This window comes from Rissa tridactyla, chromosome 5 (assembly GCF_028500815.1).
Source record: "Rissa tridactyla isolate bRisTri1 chromosome 5, bRisTri1.patW.cur.20221130, whole genome shotgun sequence".
Classification (NCBI taxonomy): Eukaryota; Metazoa; Chordata; class Aves; order Charadriiformes; family Laridae; genus Rissa; species Rissa tridactyla.
Window position 1 is genome coordinate 31,005,918 of NC_071470.1, and position 20,676 is coordinate 31,026,593.

At 39.3% G+C, this 20,676-nt stretch overlaps 1 protein-coding gene across 3 annotated transcripts in view; it reads right to left on the minus strand.

Moving 5' to 3' along the window:
* Nucleotides 1-20,676, minus strand: part of HGFAC (HGF activator) — a 43,855-nt gene that overhangs the window by 6,486 nt on the left and 16,693 nt on the right. For all 3 annotated transcript variants that reach the window (XM_054203508.1, XM_054203509.1, XM_054203507.1), the window contains exons 7-11: nt 20,352-20,462; nt 7,328-7,502; nt 5,106-5,191; nt 3,916-4,156; nt 1,245-1,384 (exon numbers count right to left, since the gene is read on the minus strand). In XM_054203508.1, the coding sequence (XP_054059483.1) occupies nt 1,245-1,384; nt 3,916-4,156; nt 5,106-5,191; nt 7,328-7,502; nt 20,352-20,462 (753 nt within the window). The remainder of the gene's footprint in view (nt 1-1,244; nt 1,385-3,915; nt 4,157-5,105; nt 5,192-7,327; nt 7,503-20,351; nt 20,463-20,676) is intronic.

The following is a 20,676-nucleotide window of genomic DNA, read 5'->3' on the forward strand; positions in this document are numbered from 1 at the left end:
CTGACTAAATTTTTCGGCCTTTGTGAAACACGTAAATAGTATCTCACAGGCTGAGAAGCCCACACAAACCTCTCTCCAATACTCAGCAGCTTGCTCTTCCTCACCTTCCTCCTCTTCCCCACCAACTCTGCCTGTTTCTGAGTCCCTCAAGCTTCCCAGCAAACACTGATGTGGTAGTTTGTTTCCTCTTGAAAAGCAGTTTCAGCAGGAAATAACTCTTCAGCTGCACCAGTAGAAATCACTGACAGGGCAGAATTCCTCCCCGCGGCTTTCCCCCCTGTTTCTGCCTGCTTGTTTGTTTGCAGCGGAGCACGTGTCAGGAACCCCATGTTCAGCTGACCCTAGATTTCGGCATTGCACATCAATGAGGCATGCTGAATTTTAGAGTAATCCAAAAAGTTAGGAGATCCCAAAGTGCCAATGGTGGTTTACACCAGGATATTTCAGAGCAAGGTAATACTCCAAATCCAATTTTTCTCCTGGTACACTGTGACAGAGCTCCCACCATCACAGAATCTGAATGCTTTTTGCTCGAGTGGAAAATATTCCCCATCTGGAAGCAAAAAAAAGCCAGTACATGCCTGACCTAAGATATCCCCAACATCAGGCTATTTAATAGTCTCATAAACAAAGTGCTCACACAGCTTGATACCTCGGGGTGACGTGTCACCTTCCACAAGAGCAGATCACAAAATAAGCAGCGAGTTGCTGTTCCATTGTCATTCTGACTCATATTATAAGGTCAATCAGAAGGGCATTTAACTTTTGACTGATAAGACAGCTCATTTTTAAACCTTTCTCAGTGTAAAAAATGATTCTTAGGAACATAGATTTTCAGAGCAGATGGGGCTATTATATTCATCTAGTCAGATCCTCTATACAATACAGACAATAGAATTTTACCAAGTAATTCCTGCATCAAGCCCACAGTTTCTGGTTCAGTTGAAAAAAATGCCGAATCCCACAAAGACTTGAAGTGATGATGAATCTGCCATGCATTTAGGTAAATTGCTCCAAAGGGTAATTATCATAATTATTTAAAATTTGCAATTTATTTCTCATCTGAATTTGTCTAGCTTCCAGATGCTGTTATAACTCTGGTAGAACTAGGAGCTCTCTGTGTTCGAAAGCTTCTCCTAATACTTATGATTCTTCCACTAGGAAGGCAGTTTTTGACAGATCAACTCAACCTGAAACTAACTTGAGTAAATAGAAAATAAAACCGTAAGAACAAAAATACTCACCAATATCATGTTCAGTAGGGTTGAACACAGAATACTGAGGATGCAAGATGTATTTCTCTATTTCAAATGTTTGTGTTACGTCAGTTGTTTTATTAAATATATGCTGACCCAGAACTACCTTAATAGTCGATTTTAGTGGACTGTAATACAAAAGGGAGAACAAGCAATTCTATGATTAACAGGTCAAACAAAACCTCATTTCCAATGGCTGTGTGTCCCATGAGCTGTAATAACCTCAGCACCCCACCACGTCCATTATTTACCCTCTCATAACACCTTGAACTGTTTCCCAGGCTTCCTACCTACTGTGGGACAGGAAAAAGATGACTACTGTTACAGAAAGTCCCAGCATCCGTGGGTCCTGATCAGCCTAATTAAAGGCGAGCACACGCACTGCTGCCCAGCTGCTGTCTGGCTAGCGAGCATCTTCAGGAGGTGCAAGCACTTCTTGTTTTAGAAACTTCCTTGAGTCAGCCTCAACCAGACTTTGCCAATGAGTATAAAAATTACCAAGTAAGAAATGAGGGACCAAAAGATCAGTCTGTGGTGGGCATCTCATTTCTCTGGGAAGCCAGGCTCTTAAAATAATACAGGCATGGGTTAAGATTTTAAAGGTGCTGGCACACTGACAACTCAGGAACACCTGGGCAGCTTCCACCTGAGAGCTATCACCACTTCTGCTCTGAGATTAGATTGATCTATGTCAAATATGTTGTCCAGAATCAAAAGCAACTTTGTGGAGGAAGGTCCCAACAGTGCATTGATCTAATGGGAAAAACCACACTCAGAGAAGAATACAGTTCTTGTAATTCACACCATCTTTTTCAGCCATTGATTGTTTACTTTACAAAGACCACAGTCCTCTCATATCCAGTGTCCTAGGACCAACAACTAATAAGAACCAGTACAACAGTTGGGAAGAAAGGGATGTCTGAGAATAACCAGGAGGTGTTTGAAAAGACAGTAAATCCTCTAGCTTTGAAAACAATGGAATTCAAATTTCACTCTTGCTTTAAAACCAATTTGATCTGCGTGTCCATAAGTCAGCAATGAACCTAGTTAGTGTCTTCAACATTGGAGCATTCACACGTTTTGTTATCCAGTGCAGGAGCAGAAAATACCCACTGTCACGCACCATGCACAGACGCAGAGTGGTCAACATCATTGCAAAGTTTCCCTAGCTGTGTTTCCATGCATCAGTAGCCCCTTGTCAAAACAAAAGCACTGTGGAGTCTCCTCCAGGACTGAGCACAAAGCAATGATCAACATTAATGGACTTTGAGGAAGAAGATTCTGGCTAATTGCAACGCGGAGAGCCAGCAGCTACCCTGCAACAATAACTATGCTTATAATTAACAAGGTTTATCTTTCTGTGACTGGAAAACAAGAAGACAATAAAATATTCTTCAATCGGCATGTAAGGCCAGGATTTTCTCAGTGTTCCTGCAGTGGTAAGCCAACCCCCTTGAAAATCGGATTTTTGCTTCCCAGGATAGTATTTATAATAGATTTTAAAGGCACTGAATGGTTCTGCTATGACCTACAGGTGGTTCATTCAGGAAAAGAAATAAAACAGGAGGGGTTACAAAAAAAAGGAAAAAAAAAAAAAAGGTTAGCTGCACAGGTATCTATTGTCGCCTAGCGGAAAACAGTTGAAATTGTGGTACTAAACATACGGAAGAGTGCAAATTACAATGCAGCAATTATGGAAAATCTGTATGTACCAAACCACCAGCTGGAAGTGGGTGGAAATGTCCTGAATAGCTGCCAAAGTTAGCAGCTATTTCACAACATTTGAAAAACAAATGCGTTGTGGCTCGAGCTCCAAATGCTTCAGTGCAGCATTCACAATGGTATTATTAGCTCTCCAAGCTATCAGTATATGTATTCTGGCACGAGGTTTTCTGTTTCTCTTGGCTTCTTTACTATGCAAAGGAACAATGGGTATGAAATGATGTAATATTTCTCCCATCAATGGGATCAAACTGAAATCAGGGAAAGTGCTCAGCATTGGTAGAAAATGAAATCTTTAGAATAAAGCAAGCGCATCCTATAGTCAGTATTTTCTCCAGTGTCCCAAAGCTGGAGGACAAGAAAAACTCAAAAAAAACCCAAAAAACCCAAAACACCTCACAAGGAAATCAGGCTCAAAAATCTAACAGTTCAGTTCTTCCCTCTGGCCTTTTGTAAAGCTCAGCCCACTCTATTTCTGTCAACCAACAGTAATTTATTGTCTCTAATAAATCATTGCTTGGCTCTGTGAACCTTTTTGAACAAAATACAGCAGCGAGCGCAGCCACGTCTGCTACATCTCAAAGCAGGCATAAACATTCAAAAAGGTAACTGAGAAGAAGATAAATACTTATACGCCTGCACATGCAAGCTCCCATTCCATGTCCTGCTCGGCACTACTTTATTCCTTCATTTATGCCATTTAGCATCTTTGAGACTTGTTACAGAAAAAGATAAGGGCTTATGGGATAACAGGACTCCAAGCTATTTGTTAGCTCACGAACGGCATTCAAATTTCAAGAAACTCCTTTCGAAACATTCGCCTTTCATAATCTTGTTTTCTTTCTTACTTGTTTCAGTTCAGGTTTCTTGTGAGTCACAAGCGGACGGTGACCATGAGGAGGAGAGGACCTACAGTCGAACTATGGGGTGAGTTTACCTGTTAGCAAAGCAGTGGGCTGCCGACACGACCCAGCAAGTCTGAATAAGGCTTCCCCCACAGAAACTCTCTCCAATATATATAGCTGCTGTCCAGGGATGAGATCCAGGCAGAGATGAAGATCCCCCGACAATCCTAGGTCTCACAAAACTTCTTTTTTTGTGTCTTCTTCCACATGGTCTTCTGGTAATTGCAGAACTATCCACATTGTCTGGAACCGGTGGCCTCCTTTCCCTGCTTGCTGAGATGTAAAGGGGTATGGCATCAGACTACAAATCCTTGTGATATCTAAGGACTGGAACTTTTATAGGAGTCTTTAAAAGAAACCTTCATTAAATTATCATTAAACACGCACATACAACTGAATCTCATTCTGTTCCTCAGAAGACTTGCAAGACTGAAAGCTGTGCCTATTCCCAACACTCTGGCTACATGTGTGCTTGTGTAAATTAAATGCATCTGTGAACGTTCCCGGACACTATTTCATTTACCAGTACGAATACAACCTTCACTACTAGAGGAGGCACAACAGAACGCATGATACATCACATCTTCATTTTCAGATTCTGGGCTGAGCTTTGCCATTGCAATAGCAAGGACTAGGACGCTTGTGTTAAACACATCCTCTATCAAATGGATTAGAACCAGAAAAGGGAAATAAAAGGACCACTTTATAAACTGACTTTTCAGGTTACAACTCCCTTCTAATGGTCAGCTTCAACATTAACAATGGTTAAATATTAATTTAGGGGAAGTGCAGAATATTTAGGTTTTGGAATTAAATACTATGTCTTCAGGTTCCCATCCTCTATTTGCTCAAAGAGGCCCATTCACTTCTCTGGGCCTATAATTCCCTGAGTGATGACAATTTGTACTAAAGCATCAATCATTTCTGACGTCTTGCATGCTCTAGCAGAAAATTTGGTGATATTAGGATGATTTTGACTGAAAGCAGTAGTGTGATGCTGCTGTTACACAGTATTTCAGGACAAAAATCGCAGATTGCATCACAGCTCCGAAAAACGCAAAAGAAGCTTCTTGTTGTCATTTGATTTACTGCAAACAGTGAAATATTCAACAGTCCTGGGAACAGTAGAACACTCAAAATTATACAGTGAAAGCTTGCTCTAGTATCGATAAATCTTTCTTCATTCATTCATAACATGGATTTTAAGAGAGCCTTTACATACCACAAGATGGAATGTCACAATACTCCCAAGACAAACTGTTGTCCTTCATGACGTAACACCACGGCCTCTCATCATCATCTGGATTTCTAATTAATTCAGGGGGAGAGTGAATTACAAGCATTAACCACGTTGCTGTTCCAAGCTTCCCAGAGGTTTTCTGCTTCTCCCTCTGCGCCATGCAGCCGACTGACAGGACTCCCAGGTTTCGAGCCGTCTGACAAAGCGCAGAAGCACCCGCTTACCCCTAAGTGGGTGAGCAGCCTTTCTGTAGCCTTCTTCAGGCTTAAAGCTAACCAAGTCTAAGGGTCTCTAGGAGCTGAAATACAGACACATGACTAAACACCTGTAAAATTTGCCTTGAAGTGTTTGGATGCCTGAGCATGTTCATTCACATGGTTTAAATACAGCCCACACTGAAGCGCTTTAACAGGTATCAGCTCAGCTATTTTCAGGACTAAATCCCATGGGAGAGATTCCTTTTTTAGATGATTTTTTTTCAGCGAGGAAATTCCAACACAGGTAGATTCATAGAAAATCCATCACAAGAATAGCTAGCAAAAATGAATTTGAGAAGCTCAGGTTCGCATTCCCTGGAGAGTCTGAGGAAATGAAAGACTGCCTCAAGAAAATATTGTATTCCTCAAAAGGGGAAAATAAAAAGGAATATCGGAAACAGTTTAGCCCTTTGTTACCTTGGGGTTAAACAGTTTTTGGTTACATTCCATTAGGATTTCTCCATGGCACAGCCTAATTGCCTTTATCAATGCCATATAAGTAACCAGAAATTTGCCCAGTTCACTCCTCCAAGAATATAGGGAAAGTTTGAAGACCCAGAAGGATCTTCAGTAAGCCAAGAAAATAGACAAGGTAATTCAGATGAACAGTAATTCTGATTTCAGTTGGATTTATCGGAAGCACTACCTGTTATTATAAGGTTCTTCAGTATTTTTTTCTTTTTAATCTGACTGCTCTTCAGAAAAAGATTAAAGCACTTTGAAATTCTCAAAACTGAAGAAGCAACACAGGTTGAGTCATCTTCCGCCAACCATGTTTCTAAATTAGACTATTTGAAGAAGAAGATATCTGCAGGATTATATAGTGTAGCAGAGATATCCCCAGAAATTGTAACAAGCTGACAAAAAAGTGAAAAGCTTTTTTCTCAGCTTTACAGAACATGAACACATCAGCTCCTACACCATTTTGTTCTTTGCATTTCAAATCTGCAAGTGAATGTTTTGCTTAAATGATGCAACTCAAAGGGATCAAATTTTATCAAAGCATAAAATATATGCCCAGTAAATTGCCTTGCTGGGACACCATAAATTTCATACTTAAGTGCTTGAATCAGGACCAAGCCTTGGAAAATAAGCTTATCTGGGTTAAGGGAGGGTGTAGGAACTGTTTATTATTAGTTTGTGTTAGATAGAGAAGAAGACCTACTTTCAGCATGCATGCGTGCTTTCTATCATCAAACAAATTAGCAAGTGCAGTACATTCCAATCTTCCTGAAATACTGGTCTAACTTCCATGAGGCAAAAAAAAAGAAAAGAAAAGAAAACCCTAGACATCAACCAGTAATTTATGAAGAAGCATCTGAAGTTTGTCATTTCTAGCATTTACTCATCTCCAGGATTCTCTCTAAAAGGAAACATTTCCTTTCTTTGTGGATATCCATTGATCTCATGAAGACCTCAGAGACAGAGGGAACAAAAAATGACTGAGGAGAAAGCACAAACCTATATATTACAAGCTTCATCATAGCTGAACAGAAAACTTTAGCAGAAATGTAGTTTATCATATGTGTGGTTCAATCAAAACTGAAACACTGTGAAATCTTATTTTGCAATTATTTTGCATTGGAAGAAACCCAGGAAAGAATTTTGGCATTCCGTGTCAACATTATTGAAGTATATTGCTTTGATTTTTCATTTTCAAATAACTTTTCACTTTTGAAAACCATTTCCTTCATGGTATGTATTTCACAATTTAAGCATTTGAAATCAAAAGTTAACCATTTCAATTTGGATAGTGCCTTCGCTTGGCAGACCGAGCTATTGATGTAGTCTTCTGTATACTTACATCCCTCATGTCAGGCTGTTAAAGTCAGCTTGGCTTTTCCAAGACAGGGATAACACCTGCTTTGAGGTTCCTGGCCCTTCTCCCTTCCACAATACATCCATCTCTCGATTTACAAATACAGGGTAAATGTGAACTTTTCTCACCTGCAGTAGGGGAAGGGCCCCAAGCCAAGCTGTACTGCCTTCTCCACGCTGTCAACATGAAGCTCTTGGTAAAGCAAGTCTGAATGCCAAGGCAAGCAGCTGTGTCCAGAAATGGTCGTCTTTGCCGTACCTCTGTACTCCGTGCCATTGCCAACATAGCACCGATGGCTAGGAACTGGCAAAGCATAAGACACTGGTCAGGAGTCAATGCTAACTACATGTTTAATACTTTCTTTACAGCTGAGGTCCCAAATGAGAGCCAGTGGGCCCAATTCTCTATAGCACCTTTTACCTTTCATAGGAATTGAATGCACTAAACAAGGATTTATTTTTTTTTTAATAAAAAAACCCAAGGAGTTAAAAATTCTCTTGAAAATTAGTAGTGAGTTAGCCTCGTTTTACACATGCACAAATAACTATTCAACAGGCAGTACGGCAGAAAATTAGACCTAAAATTGGTACTGTGTATGGAAGATTTTAGTCAGCAATCTGCAGCAAAGTCAGCAATATGGTTAGGATTCCTCCTGCCTAATTTTAGACACAACTGAGCTCATCACTGGAGACTCCCTTTTTAGTCAATTAAGAGAAACAGGCATTTCTAGTGCCAAACTGATCCAGCCTGTTTGAGGCAACTTCTTTAAGATGAGATGAATCTTGCTATACGCTCTTGACTGCATTGACTGAATCTCCATTGATAATAAAGGGAGTTTAAGTCAATGAGCTCAGATAGAGATATTTGTGTTCTAAAGCAGTGAAAACAATCCTGCCCTGCCAGGAAGTGCTTCAAAGGTCTGATTTTGGAAATTACATCTTTTCATGGCCTCATACATACCCATATATATACATGATACCCATGTATATTTTTTATATATATATATATATATGTAGCTACATATTGCAAACATATCAATTTTGCAAAAATTTAACTAGTAGGTTGAATTTTCTGATTCGAAACCCATTTCTGTGACACCTGCACATGGATTATTTCTTCAGATAGGTTTGACACATACATATTCTGTGACCTGTATACTCAGCTGCCAAGATCTATCAACAGCACATACCGGCATTATGGCTGAAAAACATATGGGGATGCATTTGTATACAAATAGCTACACTGAGCAGAAAGTCTACACCTCAAAACACAGTTCAGAGTATCCCAAAGGAAACACAAAACCATCTAATGTACAAAGAGGATTAATTGTGACCAAGCCTCAGAGGGTTTCTTATCCCAGCCATGTCAGTGTGACTTATCCTTGACATCTGCAAGACCAGTGGAATCTTCTTCTAAACTTATAAACATACTTAAATATATAGCATCATGATATTCCTTTACTGTTGAAAAACACACTGTGAGGATGATCTATCACACCACACAGTGTGGACAGCTATTGACAAAGATCTGTTTATTTTGATAGAATAAGGCGACGCATGAAGCGGGGGGGATGTAACCAGCACTGAAACAGTGAATCGCAGCAATGAACTGCTGATGTCAATTAACCTTCCAAGTCATCAGTGCAGCAACAGACCTCAAAACCACAAGCAAGCATATGGCATAAATCTGTGAGCTGAAGGTCAAGAAGTTTAGTACGAGAACTTCAGCGTGAGTTAGCATACAAATACTTAGCAAAATTTTCTTTCTAGCTTGGCCCGGCAGACACTTCTGAGGTGGTGAGACAACATTTTCTCCCACTCACCCCCTGAATCAAATTCCCTTTATTTCAATAACTATGAATATAACATTAAATCAAACTCATATTGTAACAACCATAATCTAGGAGCTCAGAGAAAATAATTTGTCTATGATTCGTGTTGCCAGCAATAGTAACCATTTCTTAGCAACCCTGACTTTTATTTTCTGGGCAAGTTGCAAGTTACGCTGCTTTGTTTGCCTGAAACAGTGTCATGAAAATACCACCACCATGTTGTATGCTGAATCCTTTCATTCACCCAGGGAAGTGCCAGGTGCTGTTTTTATTTCTGCTGTATTTATTGCATTCAGAAATGATTTAGAGCTGACTACTTTTATGAGGATGAAACAAGAGATTCTGTTTCAGTGCAGAACCAGGGACATATTCTGCAATACCAATGGTTTGGACATCTTGCAGATGGTGTTTACAAGTTGTGCTCATCCCTGTCAGGCTTAAAAGCCAATGCCTCTCTATTTCGTCAGGTCTGACAGTCATTGCTAAAGCTGCCAGAAGATTGTAACTTGAAGAATTTGGCCCCTTTCTAAATCATCCCTCATGTTCTTCTGCTGTAACTAAGAAGTTTGGATTGCATATTGCACTTGTTGAGAGAAACAGTAATATCCCTCAGGTTTTTTGTTTCTTCTTGGTTTTATAAGGAGTACTTTGGGCACAGGAGAAAAGGGACTTAATCTTGTATCTTGTGGAGAAGCATCTAGGTTAACACAGTTGTTTCATTAGGAGCTTTCCGTCGGTCTATTCTCCGCTCCAGCAAGCTTTATTTGACTGGCTTGCAGTAGCATCGTGATATCCACATCACAGCTCATTAAAGGGCACTTCATTATGTATCTAAAACCATTAAGAAGTATATGAAAAAACTAATACATTTTATCACCTATAATTCCAGACAAACAGTTTTCAAAAAAAAATTTCTGAAACTATTGCAGTTGTATAGGTCTTTTGCTTCCAATGCTCTTTTCTGAACGGTTGCAGCACTGAAAAAATCTCTTTTTCCCTTTTTGTCAGAAACGGTGTGTAGGTGGTCTGCTTTCAGCAGTTCTTAATGGATTGCTCTGACTGGGAATTATTCGTTCCCCATTCTTTATAGCTTCTGCAACTTCTCATAACTCTGGAATATGTTTATTTTCTTATGTGGAAGAAAGTAATGGAGGACGTAATTTTTTTTTTTCTTGTTCATTCACTTCCCTGCAGTACTGCCAATCACTATGTTAAGAGTAGAAATGGCCTAAACTTTCAGATGATGAAAGTTTTGATGCAAATGCAGATTCAAGTTACTCTGTAGGCTTACGCCACTATCACTACTGTTCATTTCTTTTTGGGAAAAAAAAAATCATTAAAATTTAAAAATAGAAATAATTTCCTGTTATGATTTATTTTTAAAATCCAAGAGGTTTAAATATCTCACATAAAACATTCTAGTTGTGTTAGGATGGCATATTTTGTCAGCAAGTCACACCGATCCTTTGCCTTTAAATTTTTTAGTACAAAGCAGTTTCAGGTCTTAAAATTAAAAGCACCCTGAAAATAGCAGTTATTCAACCAGTTCTAATTGCTAACTTCCTGAAAACATTTCACAAGACTTTTTGTCACCAGGTCTTGTTTCATGTTCTGTAGTCACACACCTGAACATTTTTATGAGTTTCTTTTGGAAGTCTTTCTGCAGAAAACAATGTATCTTTTAGATGCTCTTTTCCCCAGAACATCTCACCAACAATTTTCCTAATGTTTTTGAGCTTTGACTGTATTATCCTTCCAGATATGCATAAGCTTTTTCATTCTGTTAATAAAAAAAATATTTTGCTCCTGATGGTCCTAATCCGGAGACAGGATAGTTTTAAGTAACCCTTTCATTCAGTAATGCTTTGTTTTATCCCTGACCAACTTGTAAAGCTTTTATTAATGTTAGATGAATTTCTGTATCAGCTGGTGGCAGGAGGGGAGAGGAGAGAAGAGAAGGACAGAAGTCCCCTTTGCTTACAACTGCCTTTACAAGAGGTCTTCTCCTGTGTCTTAATTATCAGTTATCCAGATGGAAGAGTTCTTTAGAAAATCATAAAGCAAAACTCTGGTGGAATTACGAGAACATCTTCTGTCGAGAGCTTCCCTGGAACCCATGTCCTCTCCTGTTGTAGGGAGTGCCTCAGGAAGCTGCAGAGCCGAATGCTTGAGTGCCTGCCCTACGTCCCCTGCACTGGTCAGAGGGAGCACTTCAGCGCTCACTAGAGAGCAGCTGGTTTGCTAGACAGGGCATTCACATCTCTCCGAAGCCTTTCTAATACATCTATCAATTTATATTTCCATTTGATCCTGTTTCATCTATTAACAATGAAGACGAACAGCAATCAACAATGAAATTTTATGCCTCTGCATAAGCTTATTGCTTACACTGCCTCAGAACTGCAGGATGTGTTGCTCTCCAAGGCACCCTTTACAAGGGGATGAGCCAAGTTTCCTTCTTATGTGAGCTCAGGCTCGTTGGATGCCTGCAGAAGGGTCCATCTTCTCTTGATTCACCTAGAAGTTCCCCGATCTCCTTTCCGGGGTAGCTGCGAGATCCCCTCAGAGATGAAAGGTGTGAAAGTCTTTGATTTCAGGGAGCTGCGCTTCCCCCGCTGCAGGTACAGCCAACCGCTAGGCTGAGCTGGCAACAAACGTGTGACAGAAAGGAGTCTCCAGTATTTGTAGAGATTGCTGTTACAGGCATCTCACTTCGTTGGATAATGCACTGAAAACCCTCAGGTATTCTGAAAGCAGTGAGGCAGATATTCCTCTGGAAATTGAAACAAACACCACGCAGAGGGCTTTGAAGGACATTCACATTAATATAGCACAACTCTTCACCATCCTCCCAGAGAAAAATTTGGTTTACCTTCAGAACAAACTCTCCCTCCCCATACCACTGTCATTATCTAGGAAGGTGGCCAGGTGGGCACAGAATGCGCTGAAGAAAGCAGTTGCCATCTTCTTCACTCTTTAATGATGAGGATAGGAAGTCTAATGCACAGGGGCAGGGCAGGACACGGCATGGCAGAAGCCCCAGGATTGGACTGTTCCTGGCTTGAGGCAAATTGTTTCACATTTTCATGCACTAACACCTCTCTGTGAAAGCGAAAATAACAGAATCCTCTGCAGTTCTCAGAGTTTGCAAATTAATGAACATAAACCACAACTGAAGTATAAGGGAAGCTATATAGCTATTTAGCTATATTTCTTTATAATTCAATCATACATTTATAATATTTATCTAGATTTCAATATTTCTGTTTGGGCTTACAATTTAATACAACAGCAGATAATGCAGGTAACTAATTTATAACAGAAAATTGATTCAAATAGTTGTGCTGCTTTCTGGTTTGTTGAATAGCAGTAAAACCTCTGGACTGACAGCACCTAACACTGAAATAAATCCCTGCTGAAACCGTAGCCTAAGTATGGAACATACAAACAATCTGCCTGAGACAAAAACTAGGCAGACATGTGGAAAAATTGGCATCCTTTCTTGATTAATTAAATCTAATGGAAACCATGTAAAACAAGGATGGATTTAGGACTGGGAAAACAAAGTGATTTACATAGCACAAAAAGTTCTCTTTAAGCTGCATCTTAACAGAAGGGTGGCACGCTCCACTCACCGAAGCTAGGCTTATTTATATATTTTATATTTCTTCTTCAAAGTATCTTTGTACCTTTGCACTTGAGAAAACTTAGATCAACTGAGCTAAATTTGAAGAGATTGATGTTTGTTGTAAAAGCTAATGTACCAATCTACCTTCTGAGTAAATTGAATTTTTTCATATAGAGGTTTAAACCCAGAAATCTGTAAACTCTACCAGTATTTTCTTATAGCTTAGAAGAAGATAACGCTAGATAACAGGAAAGACTAGATCTTTTTGCATTTCATTTTTATATTGATAATCTTAAGATCTAGCACAACAGTTATGATTTACAGAGTCATAAATGCAATCAAATAGGTAGGTATAGAGAGTTAAAAGGAGCAACGTATTTAGGAAATAGATTGTCCATAGGTAGAAGAAAGACATTCCAGCAGCAACAAGCAAGTCTCAGTGCTATATTAATTTGACAGGGAAACAACCTGTTGCATGGACTACCTCATGGGATTTTCCAGAGTATCTGAGTGCCTAATCCACAGTGAAAGCTTTCAGACTTTTGAGAATATCTGTAGGTCCTTATATGTTAAGAGCATGACCCAAGATATGTCTCTGGACAGGAAAAGAAACAGACTGTCCAGCAGTTAATGATGGTCAGTGGATGGGCAGTTGCTCTGTAGAGAGCCAGTAATGGGGGGGAGGGGGGTGTCTCTGGAGCACCTGAAGCACCTATCGTGAGCTGGTGGGATAAAGCAGGCAATGGGAGAGACAAACAATGCACTGGAGATTTCCGCTGTAATCCAAGGGGTGAGCTGAAAGTCTGTGAGCTGCTGTACCACGTCCACCACATCTTCCTTTCAACCACCTTCCTAACTGAGAATTATGCAGCAAAACACAGATTAAAACATGTCAGTCCCCTCACATTTCAAGAGAAGATGTGCCCTCTATAAAATATAATTAGCTGATACCACTGTCATGTCTGAAATAAGTCAAAAATAAGATTAAAAATACATTTACATCTTTGAATTAACCAGCACCCAACAACACACTGCTGCCAAGTGAGGCTCTCTGTCATAAGAGTAAGGACTAAGCAACTGCTTCATATTAGCAGCTGCTAATATTAATTGTAGTAGTTTATGCTAGGATTATAACAAAGACTTCTCATCTAAAAAGGCACCACTGTAGGAACACAGAAGGCACCACAGAAACCTTAGTGCCCACCACCATCTGGAAAAAGCATTCCTTTGTAAAAATAAAGAAGTCCTCTGTTGATCTCCAACCTACTCCTACCTCTGACTGAAGCAATTTTTACCTGTTCCATGGTATTTGCCTTATCACTCAATCCTTATAGAGTTAAGCCTTGCTATACACTATACTGCTAAGAGTATAGCTCATTAGCTTTCTCCTCTCTAGCCCACATTTTCCAACATGCCAAATGTAAATGACTAATCCATAACCTCCATGCAAATGGTGCTCTTTTTTTTTTTTGCATTTTTCTCTATACCAGCCAAAATGTTTATTACGATTCCCAACTGTATAAAGAAACATGGAAGACCAAAGTAGCCTCTCTATTATTGCTCACATCTATCACCTCCATAAATGACACCTCATAATTACCGTTTTGCAAAGCCACAGTTATCACTAGTCTCCTGTTCACCATCCCCTATACTGGCATTGTCTTAGTGTAATGAATCAGTGAATCATAGGCTCATAGAATACCAGGTTGGAAGGGACCTCAGGGATCATCCTGTCCAACCTTTCTCGGCAAAAGCACAGTCTAGACAAGATGGCCCAGCAGCCTGTCCAGATGAATCTTAGAAATGTCCAATGTTGGGGAATCCACCACTTCCCCGGGGAGATTATTCCAATGGCTGATTGTTCTCATTGTGAAAAATTTTCCTCGTGTGTCCAATTGGAATATCCCCAGGAGTAACCTGTACCCATTACCCCTGACTTCTTGTGACTTCCTGTAAAAAGGGAGTCTCTGACTTCTTTGGAGCCACCCTTTAAGTACTGGAACATGGTGATAAGGTCTGCCCTAAGCCTTCTTTTCTCAAGGCTGAACAAACCCAATACTCCCAGCCTCTCCTCATATGGCAGGCTTCCCAGTCCTTTGATCATCTCTGTGGCCCTCCTCTGGACCCTCTCCAGAGGTGGGTTCTTAGTTGATAAGGCCACACTCACTCACTTCATCTTCCAGTCCCTCCTACCATTTATCATTGCAGGCAATAGTCTGCTAAACCTCATTTTTCTCCATGTAACAACTCCAGCATTATTTTAATTATTTTGAAATAATTCAAAATCTGATAAAAATCCAACCCACCATTACTATTTCTGCAATGGTGCTCTAGGCTTTCTCTTCATTATCCTTGCTTTATTGTCCCTCATGCAACCTCCCAGGGGACCTATAAAACTTTACCCCTGCAAAAAACGTAATCACCTCTCCAAGCCATATCAAACCATAATGGTGGGTTTTTGTCTGCTATTCCATCCATTCTTCCACAACCATGGAGGAATACTAACCTGATTCTTTTTCATTCTAGTTTTACCACTAATCCGAATGTTCCATACATGCAAGCAGCAAGCAGCATCTCAGCTCCACTTATAAATCCTCTTCAACTCTTAGTAGCAGACCTACTTATCCAAGCTCCGTGGGGGACTGACTTGGATGAATACTTACTTATCATTGTCAGCTACTGACCTTGTTATTATACTTCACCCTATTTCTTTTTTTTCCTCCTGGGACCCTAGAAAATAAAAAATTAAACACCAATCCAAAAGTACTCTAGTGGATTATAGATAACAGTGGTAAACATAAACCAAAAAGTTAAGACTTCAATATCTTCTTCTCACTGTCTTCTTCAGGAGGAAAAAGATTTAAAAGTTTCCCTCCAGCCTCCAGAGCTGAATTTCCTTTACTAAAGTACCTTTTTTAGTAGAAAACTGCAAACACCCTGTTTCAGTAAAGCAACCACTAAAAATGTGGGTTTGCTGTCTTTTTTATTTCTTTTATTATCTCAAACTCCCCCAGATTAACCCCCAAAGATGTGGCCAAAAGTTATTTTTTTTCCTGTGTGTAATTATATATTCAGCTATTCTGTCATTTTCCTGTTCTAAAAATCTTCAACCTACTTCTGACATACAACAACACTTCTCCTTATATAACCATAAACCTTCTGCAATTATCATTCCAGCTCATACTTTCTTTAAAGCTATGGTACCCCTCTAATTCTGTTAGCCATAGCCTAACTAGGAAAAAAAAAAACAAAAACACCACACTAGAAACATAAAGATTTTGCAAAAATACCTTCAACAACTTCATACTTCTCATGACCAAAATACTAGCAAAAACATTATTGCTGCCTAAACCTTAATCCAAAGAAAACTCAAGACATATAATCCTCTGTACAGTCCTCCCAATACTTTCAAACCTACCATCTACTGTAACCCACAACCACAGTGACACAAATCCAAACAGGCTTTCCATGTGCTGCTTCCTACCTCTTCATTAGTTTAATCATGAAAAGCATCGAAATATGCCACAAGTCATCCATCCCACTGATTTACTTTATTACATGGCTACCTTATTTTCACAAATAGTTCCACAAGAACCCACCCTGAACTGTTCCTGAGTCCTAACACAACAAACGGGCCTGAAAGAAACCCCAGCTAGCCATCAAGAACGATGTACCACCCAACGACTAAGGCAATTCTAAACCCTAAAAATCCAGTTGAAAGCCAACAAACCTTCGAAATACGTACCGTTAAACCGCACCTCAGTTATCCACATATGACTACCAACTATTGTTCTGATGAAGTGTTACACAACAAAGCCACCTATAGAGACTAAATGTTTCAGGAAAAGTCTTGGCAACTAATTAACCAGAATAAAGATACCCTACTAACATACCCTCCAATAAATCAAGAAAAAACCTAAAAATGCAAATAAGACCCCCAAATTTACTAACAACCCACACCCAAAAGCAGTACCAAAGCAATTGTAAGGAGAAGGAAGTGCTGTTAACCAGGAAATGGGGCAAAATATATCTTATTCTCCACTTGCATATCAGCTAAGGCCAATAGTGTGAATGCAATGGTGGGTTTTCAACCACAGAAGCCTAAAAGCACCAATCCCTTAAAAAAAATCTACATCTCCTTCCTTCACCTTCCAACTCCCTTTAGCATTTGCATAAATGCTTATTATAATGAATTATCTGTCCTGTGCGTCCCTCTGTATTCACCCAACATCTCTACCATGGCTCCTATCTGTTCAAAGAAACATAAAATGTCAAAGCAATTTTAGAATTACACATTTATAACTGTTTGTCATAAGTTACCACTTCCAGTGAAGCTAAGTATTTCTGAAGTTAAACATCTCCCAAAAAATTCCCTCTCCACTCCATACACCAATTTGATCAATCTTCACCTAAAGCATGGGTTCAGAGCATTCTTGGCAAGAACTCTGTCTCCAAAGTGAATGCAGCTACTCTTTGAACACAAAATCCTTATTTCTGAAAATAAGTGCATGTTTAAGGGCAATTATTATGAATTAAACTTCATTAAAAATGGATCCTTGAACAATTTTAAACAGCAATCTGTTCGGGGAGGGATTTGTTGGTGATGTATCTAATTTCCTTTGAAATTAAACTTCAGTGAAATCTTCTGCATAGAAACTGTGTTAGAACATTTTTTTAAATGGCCGTTCTTTCTTTAGTACAGAGAGTTTCTTCTTTAAGGGCTAGAAAATAAAGTATTACCCCAAAGAATAGAAATCTATATTAGAAACTGTCTTTTGTATATCAATCTCCTTTGTTATAGATATCTCCTATGTTACGTTTATCACCTCCAATATTTTTTTTTAAGTTAGGTCATAATTTGCCAGTAGCTGCATGGTCATTATGATAATGGCTTGGCGATATATATATACACACATATAATGATTGTTTGCAAGAGAATTTTAAGTTCAGTGACAAGATGATTTTTGAGTACTGACAGGGACCTCATAGTCCAAAAAAAGAAACATCTATTGGACAGATAAATAGGTATCTGTAAAATCACAAAAGTTATGATTATTCTTTGTTACTCACTGTTCAAAGGGGGGAAATGAAATTACCAGGCAGTACGTTTTAAGCTAACAATAGAAAAGACTGTTTCTCATCACATCTATTTAAATTCTGGAACTTCTTGACATGGCATGCAGTGAAAGGCAAAAGCATAAAGGAGTTCTAAAGAATTTAGACAAATTCATGTAAAACAAGTAAAGGTCTATCAAACACGGTGGTCCAGCCATCTGCTATGAAAATCCTCAACCAGGAGAAGTATTTCTCGGTAATTTCCTGCTACTTACATGACTCCTCAGTCATCCTTTACTTTGCCAGTGCTCGAATCAACAGTAGCACTTAGACTTGTGATCTGACCCAGAATAGCACTTTGTTTTTTAATATTTGTGAGTGAACATCAAGATAAATTAGCTGGTTTTCCATTAGAAACCTCTCAAGACTGGTTATTCTTTGTAGAATTCAAGGGCAGAGGACATCAGAGAGACCTCAAACAGATCACAGCCCAATAACATTTTTGGGGTACTTACTGTTTATTAAATTGATTGTTTTCTTTTTTTAAAAAAAAAAAAAGAAGACATTTTTGCATCACAACTTGGGTTTAAGGTTGCCTCTATAAATGAATAATTTAGAATAAAGTAAATTTTGGAGATACTGTAATTTTCTCTGAATCAAGCATTATAACCATAAACTATGCAGACTAAAGGGTAACCTCACAATTCAGTCCTGTTAGACAAGGGAAACTATACAAGACAGTAAAAAGGAAAACAAAGGAAAAAATCCAGCTGTGCTCACAGCATCAAATTGAAGGGTTGAATAAAAAATTAATCCAACATATATTTAAAAATCAGCTGTGCTCTGATAGCACAAGCCCCCAGTGCTTTCACTGGAATGTCATTGCTCTCGTGTGATGGTACTACCAGGTCTATAGATCCCAGCACTAGTTTATTTGCATTAATTTAGAATGACTAAATCCCGGCAAAGAGTTGTTGTTTTTTTTTTCATTTTTAAACTTGTTTGCAACGCCCTGACACATAAACACAACCCTTCGGTTCCCGGTGTGTGTGGGGGTGTTAGGCAGCCGAATGCAGATGGATTGTAAGCATCTAAAGCCATTTGTTTAGCAAACCAAATGTTTGCTTTATTATTTTCAAGTAATCAAAGAGCACCTGCTTATTTCTTTTTCTAAGCTAGTCAGACAGAAACCAGTATTACAGCTGTCACACTGTCATCCTGATATTTATAATCCAGGCCGTGCTGGGTGGATGTTTATGCACAGCGTTGCCGCTTTGGGCAGGGGAAGCTGATAAAGAAATAGGAATCTGAAAAGCAGTTTTGTTTGAAGACGAGCAGCACCAGGACACCAGGTCGCACATGCAGCCCCTTGCCCAAATCATTCACAGCATTCACAAAGCCTGGGACAAATCTCACTAGGGCAGCTAAAGGACAAAAAAAACCCCGGAGCTACAATATCGCTCCTTAGCAGGGACTTAAAAGAGTCATCAGCCCCATTTTGCAGGATTCACTGGGTACCTGGTGAGTGAAGGTTCAGGACCAGTTCATCCACCATTCAGTTTGCCAATTCACTCCTGCTATTTGTTATTGCAGTGGTCTCTCAAATCTTTGGTGTGGCTTGTTTTTTTACCCGGCTTAGTTAGATGGCTACACCATTTGTTAACCATCAGAATAACAAAAAAATAATAAAAATACCAGATACCAATTCCAGTGTTCGTTAGCACATTTTTTTTACCCCAACACCCATTCAGATCAAATAGGTGCCCACCAGAGCTACCAGGAGACTTGTCTTCAATTTTGATGAGGCCTGGGATTTATGTACTCAGAAAGACATAGCCAGTGAGTTGATGGGATCACAGGCTGGTACGACTGAAGGTCTATTATAATTTATGCCTGAAACCTGCTGTATTTGAAAAGTAGCCACTGATATAACTTGAGGATTTATCATGCAGGTAAGATTTACAAGCAGATTTAACCCCTGCGGTGAGAAATGTTAAATCTTCTGGAGGAAAATTATATGAAAAACTATGTGGCATCTAATAGGAAGGAACACAGAACTAACACGTAGGCACCAAAATGCGGATTTCGCTGCCCTGACCCACCAGTGCAAGTAAGGATTTTTAGGTAAGCCGTACTGGGCTAAATGTGCTATTAATTTCAAGGTAACCCAAACAAAGGGAGTGCATTTTATCTTCGTCTACTTCCCACAATAATCTAGTGCTACCAAATATGGCCAGCTGCCAGATTTTGTCAGAGCATAAATCGCCACTTTATGAGGGGACAGCAGAAGATGCACAGGTCTGCAGGGAAGCGTTTGCACAGGAGCACAACTCTGCGACCGATCCTGCAAAATGGAAGCATGAGCTCTTTCTGTGGGCATGAGTAATTGGCTTAAAATTTCTGTGCTTAATTTTCCATGGAGTTAAGGACAAGAACAAATATTTTTAGAATCAGGGTCTCGGTGGTGAAAAGCGTGTTATGTTTTACACTGGAGGAAGAGATTAAACACTTGTTCTGAGTGACTCTTCAGTTATTACAAGAAATGGCTGCAAAGACAGAATACAACACAAAAAGCACCAGCTTCACACCCAGATGAAAATTCCAAATTCTCTGCCCACCTGTAGGTTGTTATACTTACCAATATTGCAATACTTTCCTGCATAATTTCCTTTGCAATCACATACTATTTTCCCACTGAAGGTAACCATTTTACATTCTCCACCATTCATGCAAGGATCATGAATACAACCTACAAGCAGAAACCAAAGATCAAACCAAACTATTCAATAGAATTGGTCCATTTTAACTTACATTAGTACACCTTCTCTGTGGATATACACTTTGGGGAAGTTTTTCCTTTTTTACTCATCTCAGACCTACGCTTGACATAAATTGAAGACAAGGAAACTCTGCTGATTTCTGCCTACTGAGGTCTGTCTCATTGTTTTTACTTTTATTGGATA